Source organism: Lepisma saccharinum, chromosome 26 (genome assembly GCF_977018435.1).
Source record: "Lepisma saccharinum chromosome 26, izLepSacc3.1, whole genome shotgun sequence".
Lineage (NCBI taxonomy): Eukaryota > Metazoa > Arthropoda > Insecta > Zygentoma > Lepismatidae > Lepisma > Lepisma saccharinum.
In genome coordinates this window covers 45125693-45140997 of record NC_139254.1, presented here as the reverse complement: position 1 = coordinate 45140997, position 15305 = coordinate 45125693, and the positions used below count along the sequence as shown (strand labels likewise).

General features: G+C 35.2%; 1 protein-coding gene across 1 annotated transcript in view; it reads right to left on the bottom strand.

Moving 5' to 3' along the window:
- Positions 1-216: 216 nt before the first annotated feature.
- dlp (glypican dally-like) overlaps positions 217-15305 on the bottom strand; it is a 63918-nt gene continuing 48829 nt past the window's right edge. Inside the window, exons 9-10 of the mRNA XM_083112712.1 lie at positions 10149-10324; positions 217-7713 (exon numbers count right to left, since the gene is read on the bottom strand). Of these exons, the coding sequence (XP_082968838.1) occupies positions 7451-7713; positions 10149-10324 (439 nt within the window). The 3' untranslated portion in view covers positions 217-7450. The remainder of the gene's footprint in view (positions 7714-10148; positions 10325-15305) is intronic.

Below are 15305 nucleotides of genomic sequence, written 5' to 3'. Positions count from 1 at the left end.
TTTTTGTTTCATTTTAATGATTCTTGGAGGGGTCCATGTACATGCTTGTCTTTTAAATGCTACGCAGTCATGACTTTTTGACCTATTGCGCTCATTTTGGTCTCAATCGGCAGCTAATGAACCCCTCACCTTCTCTGCGACAGCCTTTGTATTTCGGTAAGACATACCTACAACCTTATATGTACATATATTTTGTAATTAAAAAGTCAATTTATTTAAAAAATTTATTTTCACGTTAAGTTCCATAAAGATTACATATTTGTCTATTAATTATTACGTACATTACAGTTTTTAGTCAGAGTAGTAACAACGTATCATGAGGTTTTACTAGCTTTAGTACGAATGTATAAAAATACATGAGTTAGTAGCAGAGACTTGAAAATGCATTTTTAGTACACTTTACTATGGCTAAGCCAAACATTTTCCACTTCTTTTTAACACATTCACAAGTAGTGCCCTATGTGTAAATGCATAGAGACAAACACTATTGCTATTGATATATGCAATGCATTTTTCTATCATGTATTAAGTACAATTTTGATTACTAATTAAAAACAACTGCTTGTATTTTCCACTGTGTCAAGATCAGTGAGTATTGTTGTAAGCCAAACAATATTGTGACTTTGAAGTGAAGTGTTTGTCATGGGTTGAAAATACTGAATAAAGACTTACTAGAGAATGAAGTTTTCTTTGCTAAAAGATCTCAGATTGTTTCTGGAAATGGCACCTTATGTTGTATAGAATTACCAAACAGTTAATTATTTTTTAATAACTTTAGTACATAAATATATACAATGTGTTGAATAAGCTTAAAATCTGTCCAACAGAAGAAAAAAAACTTCATACAGTGAGAGATAAAACAGGTTCCTACAAAACAAACATTCAACATGCATCAAATGGGGAAGACAGCGTACAGAAAAAGAAAACAGGTTTCCTTATGAAATGCTCGACATGAAACGGACACAATATACATTATATTATTGATATCCAATAGCATTTTCAAAGTTGGTATTATGACAACCAAAATATCAACAATCTTATGAAACTCTCAGCACAAGACAAAGAAGTCGGTAACAGTCGAAGTAGGGAATAAATACATTAAAACTGTAAGTACTTATATTTGTACAATGTTTTTCGGACCCCTAATTACAATTGTAAGAAATACAAAACCTAAGCATATTGTCTTGATTTTTGATAAACAAAACCAAATGGTACCTGCTTATCCTGTGTTCTAATGGCACCCTTTCCCCACATGTTTTCTTTCTAAATTAAGTCTGTATACCACCACACTGGAAGAAAACTTAAATTCAGTCTCTTACATAACCAACCATCTCAGTAATGCCATTTGTGATTGTTTTACAGTAATAATAAAAACAATATAATCTTTTATTGCCTTAAGCATGTTATTATTTTTTAACAGATCTGAAAAAGGGAGTAATCATTACCTTTATAAAATGGTAATACGACTGTATGTGTGTGTACATATTTAAAAAGTTTCCTAAGAGCATTCTTGCATAATTACTACTCCTAGTTTCAACCATGGAAAATGCCAACAAATTCTTCACTTCATTCTTCATCAACTGTGTGTCTACAAATTTACAGTCCACTGACAGGCAACTTCTTCATAAATCAGTTACAATTAACAACTGTGCAATGGCCGTTATGTTTTCCCAGACAAAAAGACAATCTGGAAAAAACACAATAATCAGGTGAACCTGATGACTCATTACACACTCTGCAATAAAATGCCTAAAATCATACTTTCCCTTCAGTTTCACATCACACAAAAAGTTTCGCCTCACATGAATGTCCAAATGAGATTTTTGAATATCGTATCAAAATTTGCAGTGATCAATTTCTTGAATAAAAGTCAAGTGTGTGTGCAGTACGATCAGCTGTAGCTGTTCCCTGAGATCATGTCAGGCACACTAAACAGAGAAAAGTGATAATTATTGTAAATATTTTTGAGCACTTTCCCCATCAGCCTCATGTTCATCGACTGTCAACCTCGCTCCACGATATATTTTCTATCGTGCAAAAATTCTGCACAAGCGTACGACGATGTAATGAAATACGAAACAAGCTACATCCAGAGAGCAAATGCTATGCAAATACCTGATGCACATCAAAAATATTTGTAATACATGGCAATACTGACACATGTTATGTACTAAAAAATTCATGTTCTAAACATCAACACAAACGGGAAAACAAATATGAACTGAACATAATTAGCTACTTTTAATACAATACTAATACACAGATGAGTACTTAACAAATAAAGCAGTATAAAAAAATATTTTGTAGCTATACAATTGAAATAGAACATGAGGTTGTGTAAAAAAGAAAATAGCTGCACTACAATGTACATGTGTCTACATGGAAGATAAAAGTTCAGTCAGGTTTTATGAATTATTTCTAAACGTTTTGACAGATGACGTTCTATGGAGTTGGGTATACATGTAGTTTGGTTGTTTTAACATAATTTAAGAAATAAAAATATTAACTTAAAATTTAAGACTCCAAATTTCTGCAGCATTCCTCTACTGTAATTTTACAACTACACAATGAGAACTACATTCAGTGTTTTATAGAGACAAACTGGATTAAAAAGCAACACTGCAACATATGGTGTTACGGTTTTATTTCTCAACGTCCAAGTACAATTTTCATTTTCTGAAAGAAAAGTTGTGTGTTATATCATGGAATAGTGAACAAAATGGGAACCAAAGTTACCTCACAATATTTTTAACATGAAATAAAAAGTAAATTAATTGCAGCTGTACAGACAGAATATATATCATGGAAACTTTTGAACTTACTTACTATTGGTTGTACAATGTGAAATAAAAGCAACGTTTAGTCTTATTGTCAAACACACAATATAAAAGGTGGCCTTTCTGACATCAACAAAAGAAAAGTACAATAAATTCCTTCAAGCATTATTTATACAATAACATTTAATCTACAGCATTTAATCTAAGTTAGGGCTCAAATATTAATGTGTTGCTACATTTATTACAAATATTATTTGGGTTTTTATGAAAACTATATCTTCATGAAAAGAACTAGCAATATTTCTATCAACACAAGATGTAAGAACTTTGCTACCATAAGTCTGAATTTACAATGAAGTGTAGATAATAACAGGACTGGGAAAATAGATACTTGCTAAACTGTAAGGGGGATGGGTCAGTGTGAAAAATTTTAGAGATACTGGCAAATTACCATACTGAAATAAATCTTATCAGTGGCTGCAGCTGATGCAATATAAAATTGTAAATGTTCTTTGAAAAACATTAATGGTTCATTCTCTTTAATTAATGAATGTTACCAGGCGAATGCGATAAATTTTCTCTTTGAAAAAGAACTACATAGTAAGTAATTTATTTACTTCATGAAAGCAAGACACATAACACACAAAAATAAGTAAATTGAAGAATATTGCACTAATAGCGAGCTGCTTATTTATTGATCAAATTAGCAAATTTGGGTTATAACTAACGGAGCACCAGTTTCATATGTATGTAATTACATTTTTTTTTTTTTTTTTTGTATTGTTGAAAGAGTTTCCACATGCAGAACTTAGGCAAGTTCTGTGTTTGGGAACTATTTCCACAATATGAAAAATGTAACGAAACAAACATTTAACTGCACAGTATGTTCCAAGCACACACTTCCACTGCAATTGTTTTCAGTCACAGGATTCTGGGAGTTTTGATCTGCAAGAAATGCTACCAGTTATACGGAGATCGGTGCTTTGAGGAAGACAAAGATGGAAGTGAAATACTGTGCACATGGTGTGGCCAAGCCAGTGAATTATGTTGCAAATCTTGGCCCAGTATGTTCTGCAAAAAATGTATAAAACAATTTTGGCAAGCAGATGTTAGCACGTATTGAGTCCAATTATGACTGTGAATGTTTCAAACGTTAAGTGTCTTTGGCACTATCTGTAGGAACAAAAAATAAGCCAACAGAAGACAATAAAAAAGATGAGGATGGAAACGACAAAGGGAAATCAAAGAATAATATATTTGAAGCAAGTTCATCAGGGAGAAGACGTGCTTCCCCTGACACTCAAGATGAAGAAGAGGGTGTCAAAGAAACCAAATTACAAGGCCAGACGAAGAAAAAGAGGGGAATACAGAAAATAACAAGAAGCTAAGACTGAAGAATGAAGATGGTACTTCAAAGAAAAATCAAAATGTTACATGTTTTATATAACAATTATATTTATAAGTTCTTAAACCACTTATAACAGTTTGATTTCTTCTTTGATGTTCCCTCTTCATTCATATATATCTAAAAGAAAAAGAGGGCCAATAATTGTTTATTTAATCAATGCACGTGTCGGGTAACCGACAACTTGGTGTTAAAGAGGAACAGCCTGTATTAAAAAAAAAAATTAAAGAACAATCCTGATGGATATTGAATTAGTAAAATTATCACTAATCAATCAGCAAAATTTAACTATTATTAATGATTTATCATTCACTGATTACTTTGTCTCATTCATTCCAATTACATCATGAAGATAACATGGCCATAATGTTACACAATTGCAGATTACATTCCACTTTTTTCTCATAATCACATTGTATGTTGTTTTTCTTTTCATAATGATTCAAAGTAATTCAAATTACTACATATATTTTGTTGGTGGCGTTTGTGTATTAATTCATACATATATATATACTTTTAAAATTTACAGGGACATGTGTTTTATTCTACAGATTTCTCTGAGAAGACACATTCACTATGGCAATATATACATACAAAAGTCAAGAGCCAAATCATGCAACTCCACAGATCAGAGTGCAGAAATTATTGTCTGTTCATACATTCCTCAACAATGTTTTACTGTAGTAAAATTTAAAATTTGATGATTCCGCTAAGCTGCTTAGGAAAATAAGAAAAAAAACTTCACAGATAAAACAAAGAATGCTTTCCAAATTATGATTTCAACACACACACAACCATGCACACGCGCACTGAAAAAGGCTTGCTCAAAATATACTACTTATAATGTCTAAGCTCAACAAGGGATGGTTAGGCAAACAGTATGAGAATTCAGTCATATTTACCTCAGTTTGCAAGAATAAATATGCCCATTCTGGGAGCTGGATTTGTAAAAGTTCTCTCTTAGCCTAATTTGGGGAAATTTTCTTCTTTGTCCCTATTTCCTTTCAGCAACTTGCGTCTCTAAGCAGTTTGGTTGCTGGAGAACATAAGAAGAAATATCTGCCACAATTAGGTAAATTATATTTTTAAAAAATTAGTGTTATTTTTGCAATTATTTTTTGCAAGTCATGTTAACCAGTCAACAAACTATGAAATCATCCACAGCATGTCTGACAACATGAACATAACTGTAACAATATTTGTTAGTAAAACAGAATTCTTGATAGGGTTACAACTGAATGTCACTTTATGTAAACAGGACTGAAAAAACGAAAAGATATGTAACTTTATATATATATATATATATGAAATAGCCTTTGTTCCATGAATTATGTCTTAAAAAGAGCTATATTCCATGTAGTCCTTGCTATAAATGAAAAATTATGATCCCTAAATATGTGTTATGTGTAGAGCTGAGCTGATACCAATGTATAGGTATTTGTACTGAAAAGTATCGGTCAATTTATTTACCAATACCAGCCAAATACTTTTCTGGCATTTTGGTCTTTCACAGGGTATGCAAAAATGACGCCCAACATTTTCAAGGAGTCTAATTATTCTGGAAATTATGCAAAATTCAAAGTTTCTTCATACTTTGCACCATTTTTGAGTGAAAAGAAATTTTGTGATTACATAAAATGTAATTTAACATTGTGATACAAATCTTGAATATTTTAAAGTAAAAATAGGATAAATTAATGGATGTAAGTAGAGTGGAATACTTACATACCAATATTAATCAATATTTTAATAACTTAATTATTACAATTTTTCGATAATTGTTATCGGTGGGAATTTGTGCACGTATTGGTTCAAAGTGGACTCAGGCCTAGTAATGTGCAAAACTTTCAGAAAGATATGCATTTAAAAAAGCATGAGGAAAAAGTAATAATGTACAAATACTTGCAAGAACAATATTTTTCAAACATAAATTGTCTCAAAATCAAAAGTTTGGGTGTGCACCATTAAATAAAAATTTAAGAGGGAAATTTTAACAAAATCCAGTTCTCTTGTGGGTACAGATATGATGAGAGTTACTCACTGGAAATGATGTTTTCACTATTAACACCTATCTCCACGCCACACTCATTCACTTGGTTCAACCTAACAATCACACAGTTAGCATACATACTTGCACACACACACACACACACACACACACACATCCACCTGCCTATTGACAGGAATGTGAGAAAAAGCAGTATAAAATTTCAGAATATAAAAAACCATTAACATAATATAAAAATACTATGCAAAAAAAAATAAATTAACATACAAAAATGAATGCTGCAGAAACTTGTGTTTAGAAAAATGTGTTTTACAGACTGACAATTCTTTGTCAAGCACAGTGTTATTCACAAGTAAATCACTGCTGAAAACAATGATTTTTTCAGTGTTAATCACAAGTAAATCACTGCTGAAAACAGTGATTTTTTCAGTGTTAATCACAAGTAAATCACTGCTGAAAATGGTGATTTTTTAGTGTTTTTTGATAGTGTTAATCACAAGTAAATCACTGCTGCAAACAGTGATTTTTACAATCCTACAAGCAAGGGAAGCATGAGGTTTACACAAATACTTGCACTGTATGTAAAAATGCATCTGCTACTAAAGCATGGGTTCTCCCAAATAATGCATATAACCGTTTACAAAATTACTTTCAGTGGCAAATAGTTGTTACCATAATTTGATCATCCACAGCACCAGCTTTCGCCCTGCCCCCTCCACAGGCATAGTACAATAAATAATCACAAAATCGTCTACATTATCCAGTATGCAATGTTACAAACTGTCTATAAATATACATGTTATTAATATATATATATATATATTTCTTTTCACGAAGTTCACATTCACTTCCAACACACTATCACACATACATTAAATAATGGTACTTAAAAAACAATAAGCATTTTATGTGTTGATTAGCTTCTGACACTCTTCACTATACCATAGCGTTTTGTCAAAATGCACGGTTTTATCTTAAGAACCATGACGTACTCACTGAAAAGGGAGTTCAAAAGATCTCCCTAGCTCAGTTGCAAGACCGTGGCTCACAAGGTAAAAATTACAGTCGTCACAACTGTATAAAAATCCAATATCAATGTTATTATCACCATAGTAAAAAATATGGTTGTTAATATTTTCGAAATTAAAACACCTCATCTCAGCAAACATTAAGAAATGCTGTACCCTGTGGTGAACTTTTTTTTTTTTTATTTCCCATAAATTAGGAGTCAATGGCACTAACTGGAACTCTTCAGGTACATCACAGAAAGTCCGTCACGATGCCCCCAAACCACATCACCACTACTGGAATCAAGTAAGTCATCACAGCTTTAGTTACGGACATGGATGGTTGTGATGTGACACCCGAGCCTCCCCCTGTGGTGCTGGGTGGTTGATCCACCTTCGGATGATGGGTCGAGTTGATCGTGTCTTCGAAACTCAAGTCATTACCGACTCCGTCTCCGCTGCCGGCCGTGTCGTCTCCATCACCGGAACCACCCCCACTCCCATATCCAGACTCCTCTGCAGAAATACAGAACACAAACATTAGAGAAACAAAAGTTTGAGTCATCCTGCGATTTGTGCAGAATCTCACAACACTAATAAATTCTATGAAAAAATGTGAAATGGAAACATTGGATCTTTTGTAACTTTCCAAATTATTTTGTCTTAGTATGTGTAAGGGAAGGCTAATGCCGACTGGACCACAGTTTAAAGTGGGATCCGAACCACTTGCGACTCCCCACCAGGTATCAAACCCGGGACCCCTTAATTACAAGGCAACAACGTTACCAGTGTACCATGGAACATCACTTGTCTCATGCAAAACTGGAAGGTGGTACAAAGCTTTGAACAATGAACTTCTTGTGATTGTTCATAAGCGACGATGGGAAATCAAAACCATCCATACGCCAAAATCCACAAGAATGCAAATGTGGAAGCACAATATTAGCCAGCAACTGCTGAACATATTGTGATGCAAAGTGACAAATAAAAGATGAAGAAGCATGTGTCTGCTGTAGCAAATACAGTAATTGTACAGAATTAAACTCCTAGTTTGATAGACAATTTTTTCTTTGCCGGCAGTAGACGACTGAATCTGTTTGGACTTATAGTTTATTTTTTAAATCCAGTGCATCATGGAGTAGTTGATTACTGTACAGGATTTGGAGCAAATTACAGGTCCATCATGAGTTTGTCCCGTCACCGGCAAAAAAAAATCGTTCACCTGAAAATGAGAGGTGATCTCTCGAAATGTAGTGCTGGAATAATTAAATATAGAGGCAGTAGAGAAAGCATAAGTCCAATTAATATTGCACGTTAAAAAAGAACCATTGTCACTGTCACTAAGTTTATATGTATAAAATAAAACGGTGCACAAAGGTCAATTAAAAACCTAATTGGTGTGCCTTGTAACTTGAAAAAGTATACACGTGGAGCATCTACACACTATCTCTAATATGGTCTGATACTTCACTAATTCATTAATACAAATGTGGAAGATTCTTGGCACGCAGGAGATTCATTTCTCTGTAAACTTTCAAGAATGTGGATATGAGGTTGCTGACACTAGATAATTTTCTTTATAAATATCAAACGGCCACCATGGCAGAGTGGTTATCACAGTGTGCTATGACGTCAGCCTGGTCATGGGTGTTCTTTGCAAGTGTCCCTTCATGACCCATCCTCATCGTCCCGATTAGCCAAAAGTGGCAGAAATGTGAAGTAAAATAAGCTGAATCAATCAATCTCTAAACATCAGAGTTGGCTGAGGGTGACATCACTAAACACACGGTCATGAAATTAGGCAGGTGGGTGAAGTTGGCACTGTTGCCATAACCCCGTGTGTTCGGAGGTTTAAGAGAATGAAAGATCTCGTTGTAGAGTTTGTCTTTGTAATCTATCTGATACAAACTGACAGTATTTGCTTGAAAGGTCAGGGATGACCCAAAAGTGCCCCGGAGAGAGGTCAGTCTGACACTCGAACTAGGCAATGCAACCCGGTTGACGTTGCCACAGTGTGCGGGAACCAAAAACTTAACATTTGTCCCGCTCTTGTTTTACTATTCCTACTATATATGGCACCAGTACAATTCTACCCAGCTGCCTATTCATGGCTGTGCGTTTAGTAGGAAATTAATTGCCCTGTAAACCTTGTGCTGGGTTGAGGATGAGATTGATTAATTGATTGATTTGGTACGTTTTATTTCGCTTTTGTTCAACTTTTGGCTAATTTGTGAAGATGGGGATGAGTGATGACAATGATGAAATTGATGAATGGACAGTCACAAACATCCAGGCTCAGGCCGGGATTCGAACGCGGGACCCCTGGCATCATAGCACAATGTGCTCAACGCTCCACCAAGGGAGCCGACTGAGGATAAGGTCAATGACATGAGATTAATATATCTGTCAGAATTTGGAGTCTTCTTCAGGTAATGGTACCCCACACATGAACATATGGACTATTTTTTTAACTGTTTTTGCCTCTTCTAATTTCAGTCCTATCATGGTAAAAAAATAGATTGAAGTGATCATCTAGCAGTACGTGGGAAAGGCATTAATTAAGTGGGTCAAACTAACAAGGGAGGTTATCTAAGTGTCCACCTCCGATTTCCATGAAACTTGGCAGGTGTATACAGGGGCCCAAAGGAAGAAATATGTGTTTTTTGTTTCGGCTAAAAAACTGTTTTAGGGGGCAAAACCCCCTTTGGAACCCTCTATACACCTGCCAAGTTTCATGGAAATCGGAGGGGGACACTTAGATAACCTTCCTTGTAAGTAGACTGAACCATGGCTGAGTAATTACAAAGGAACAGATGTGGATGTCACACTTCTTGCGTCCGACACTTGACCATAGCTCCAGTAACGCTACACAGATATCAGAAAAAATGTATAATAAAGTTCCCACTGTATTTGGAGTTATATAATATTGGTCCGACATCTGTTTGCCTTACCGTAATCTATCCACTCAACGTCCATTCCGTTGTAGGCATTTTTCAGCTTGTTTGTTATGGTTTTCAGAACAAAGATCTGTTCATTAAGGAGACTGCTTGGCCTGCTAACATCCACCTGAACCTCTGGGTTGTTCTGCTGGTTGTTAATGCCATCGCCAATTATATCTTGCTCGTACCTACGAGAAAAGAAGATAAACGTGTCAACTAGTAGCAAATTACAAAAGGTGGAAGTTACACAAGGATTTATGTATAAATTTTCAGCGAAAAATGCAGGCTCAACCAGGACTCGAACCTGGATCTCTGGCATACAGTCTCCTCTACGCTGGGAGGAACCAGGCAACGTCAAAGTCTACTGTGTTTCAAAGGCAACAGATCTCGTTGCGGTAGCACTGGCAGAGACAATTCCATGCAGGTAAAACAGCGAGAGCAAAAAATCAGGCGAGGCCAGGCTGGCTTAGTAGCAGAGCAATGGCACAGTATGCCAGAGACCTGGGTTCGAGTCCTGGTCAAGCCTGCATTTCTTGCCGAAAATTTCTACGTACTACATCTCCTGTGTGTGCCCTCTTCAACAAGGATTTATGTTTATGTCTTGTTTAGTCACTTATAAAGAGTGTGGGTTTTTATGAAACGCTAACTTATAAAACATGTACATACAAATATGGTGTTATTGTTGAGTTTGTTTTTGCCCTCTTTATGTACAGAAAGACTAATCAGAACTGGGCCTATAGTTTAAACTAAAATCCAAACCACTTTGTGCCTCAACCTGGTGTTGAACCCAGGGTATATAAATATGCAGAAAAATTGGTGAAATATCATACTTAAATGTGTAACATGGTGGAAATATGTAACATCTAAGACAATCTCTTTTTACATTTCCCAATAAAAGAATAACATTGTAGTGATAGAAACTAGAACAATGGAGCCTTTGTGAGACAGTGGTTGTCCAGCTGCTGGAGATCCTAGGTTCAATTCATGCATAAACTATAAGTGTCTAATTTTGTTTGTTCCCTCATTTATGTACTTTAATTTTTATTCTAAATTCTGCACTACACTCTAAATCATATATCCTAAAATAATTTAGAATCTGAAGATTATCTGAAACAAGCTATGGTGGAACCCTAATATTATGTTCATGGATTTTACATTTTCCCTCATTATGCATTCAATACTGATTTCTCTCAGCAGATCAAATGCTATGAAAATTTCCTGAATTTGACATTTTCCCACATTTTTCATTCTTTCACTTTGGCTCTCTAAAATTGTAAAATCCAAGTGAACACCTAAAATCACTAAAGAGGTGTAGAATAATCGAAATATGTAAAATAAAATTGATTGACATTTTAGGTTTTTATCAGGGCAGAGTCGTTACCGAAGCTGATATATCAGTATGGATATTACTTACTGATAATGGCAGATACTTTTCTGAAATTTGTGACAGTCCTATGCATCTGCACAATATGATTATTAAATTATAAATTTCATGTTAGACAACTCACTTTTCATTAACAGTAAAAAATGTATAATAATTACTTTGTACAACATTACTTACATTTTATGTTATTAATTTGCACTAAATGCTGCATAAATGATGTAATATTTGGGATTTTGACTGCTTAAATAACGAAAATGAAGTCATGTAATACTGTAGCAGTGCACGTACCGAAAACCAATTACAGACAATAGTGAATTGCATCTTGCATAGTTATTTTCCTAGTACATAAACCTACATAAACCCACAGAAGATATATTTTCACCTTCATGTTATATTTCAAAATATTTGTGAAGTAATTTGAATCATGCAAAATGATTTACAAGTGATCGTTACAAATTTTGGTCCACAAAAATGGCACATGTGAGCCTAATTATCCTGGAAGTTATGCATAATTTAAAGGTTCCCTTTGTGTGAAAAACTACCCTGTGACTACATAACATTACATGACATTAAAAAACTTATTGTGTCGCATGCCAACATTATTCTTGTTAAAAAAAAAAACACACAAACATCACAGTGTGTCCACTCTAGGACCATGATAAAATTCAAGTATAATTTAAGGGGAACTTTCCAAGAATTCAAGGTTACAAGAATATGTTTTCTCTATTTCAACCTTGCATATTACCGCCTCTCACCCCCCCCCCCCCCACACACACACACAAATACAGTATATTAAAATATAAAGGGTTTTGCGATTCCAATGTGTCCAAAAATTCTTATTCAATTAAATTAAACAGTATATATATCTAAAATATTTAATTTGAGGTGCGGGGTTTACATTTGCCATTTCACATATTCAGACTCCAAATACATCTACAAACCGAAGTCACAAGTGTTATGGGATATACTAATCTACGAGAATGTCCATTGTATAAGAATTTCAAAATTAATTTTACCTAATCAAATTGAGGATATTATATTATCTTGCACTAATCTTCCGTCTGTCAGATAGTTTATTGTTCCGCAAAGGACACTAACGAAGTGCACAGATTGAGAGAATTTTGATTTAGTTTCCACACAGTTTTCTTTTCCTTCCTCGTTAAAAATAAAAGCGACATTTATAAATATGAATAAACTTAGTGTGATTTGGAATAATAAAAGTTGCAATTTTTCACATTTACTGAGAAAAATTCACATAGAATTCATGCATAATTCCCGGAATTCAAGGAATTCCCGGTGAATAGCCACCCTGTTAAAAGGTTTCGACTTCATTTTGGAGCCATCATCAGCATTGAAAACACAGTCAAGGTTCCGATGGCACTACTTGCTGTGTTTGCCGGAAGATGTCATTGCAGTCTTGCAATGTTGGTAAGTTCCTGGTTGATTCGATTCATGGCTGAGGAGGAAGTTTTTCAGTTTGACTGTGTTATCCCATGATAAATAAAGGTTCCCACATAAACTGTCATGTGTACCCTCTTCCTTAACATCCCATTCAATTTTTCCTTTAGCATGCACCAAGATGGAAACTCAATCCTGTGGTAATTGGTGGTTGGTTTCTGCGACATGTTTGGCCAACCGAGAAGACTTTTCTTTCCTTCGAATGTATCTTATGTTGTCTGAGAATCTCTCCTTGATAGGTCTTTTGAATTGGTCTATACATTTTCCTGTTGCATTTGCATTTAATACAATAGATGCCCGAGTTCATTAGAGAATCTTTGTCATAACTTTTGAAACCTGCTAAGCTTTGACCTATGGATTTTCTGAGTTTGTATGCTACTTTGTAGTGTCATCGGAACCTCAACTGTGTTTTCTTTGCAGTCTTTTGACCAGCACTGATGACGACTCCGAGATGGGAGTCAAAAGCTTGGACAAAATTTTAGTGTTTCATATGGCATTGTTTATGAGTTTTGTGTGTTTTTTAACATGGAATTTTCATATTCTGCTGTAATTCTTGAATATTTGGAAGCAAAACTCATGTAAATTAGTGCACATAATTGGAGTGGAATATTAACCAACTAATAATTAATCAATATTTTGAATAACTTTGAATAATTTTCAAGCATTGGTATCAGTATGAGTATTGGTTCAAAGTGGTATATATATATTTTGGAATATAATAATTACTAAGGCTGGACTGGTAAGGGTATTCCAAATGTATTTTCCTGAGATTTCCACGAAATTTCCAGAATTCACAAATTTTTCCCAGAGTACTCAATACACACTTTATTTTACAATGGCCCATACATCCTCAAGTTAATCAATACTGTACGGGTTTTGGTCGATGTAGGCATTCCAGGTAACCACAAAGACTGAGCCACCGCGTTACCGACTGGCCACGGTGGCTCAGTCGGTAACGCGTCTGACTACCATGCTAAAGGTCCTGGGTTCGATCCCCGGCCAGTTCAAATCCGGGAACTTTTCTAACGATGGAAACGGCCCCGGCGCCAACCCAGCGTCGAATAACATGGGTACCTGGTGGAAACCCTGGGGGGTAAAGGCAGTCAGGGGCGTGATGCTGATCACATTACCCCCACTCACGACCGGATCAAGAAAGTGTGGGGCGTTACCCCCATACCCCCTATACGCCTTCATGGCGTGGTGCTATGCACAGGGGAGCACTTTACCTTTTTACCTTTTATAAATAAGAGAACAAAACTGCCCTGAAAGGCAACTTTATTTGTGAAAACAAGCACAGTCTACAGAAAGTTCAGGGGAACAAGGTGGATGGACCAGTCTCACCTAGCCAAGACGAATAATGGTGTCTCATTATTCTTGCCAGATGTGAGTGAGCATTGTCCTGGAGCAGTAACACACCTTTCCTATTCACCAATGTTGGCACATAATTTTGAAGAGCTCGATGAACTGTCAAGATGCTGGGAATAGAGGTTTCCAATATATGGTTTGCTCAAAAGGACGAAGCTCAAAGTGCACAAGGACACTTGGAGTCCTGTCAATCACTGTGTTATGTCCAAATGCCTTGCATATGTGTCATTTCACATTCGCTGCAGATGTTCCCAATTTGAACTCATAAGGTAAGCATGTTCTGATTACCTGCACTGGTACATCCATGTCTGCACCATGACACAAGGCTATCCCTCGTTGCTTACACATGCAGTTCACACAAAAGATCGACTGGGACTTCCTTCTATTGGTGCACACCGGAGGTTCCACCTGTACGTCCTTCCAGAACTACTACATCGTGCTAACAGTACTCATGTCCGAAACAGCAAAGACTTTGTGGTTACCTGGTACATTAATTAAGGAGGCGAAGTATTCATGTTCTTCAAGGAACATTTGCAATTTTATATTTTTATTGGCATCAACAAAAATTCATATCGGTTCACTTTCTGATACTAACAACAAATCTAATTCATAAATTGAGTTAATTGTATCATTAACATAGGTATCATATTAAAGGTAAAGGAATATAAAAAAAAATGTGTTTAAAGAATCTTAAAAAAATGTCAACAGATGGATCAGATGTATTTTTGCAGCAGTACACCACTATTACAATTGTTCAATTTGGGGAACATTCTCGCTTTATAGCAACAATGTAAGTATTTTGATTGTTCAATTTGGGGAACATTCTCGCTTTATAGCAACAATGTAAGTATTTTGGGCATTCATTATAATGATTTTAATTCTAATTTTGAAAGTATTGTTGTCTAAATACAAGAATAATAATCAAACATTAGTACCTTCGCCGAGTCATGCGATTTGCAACT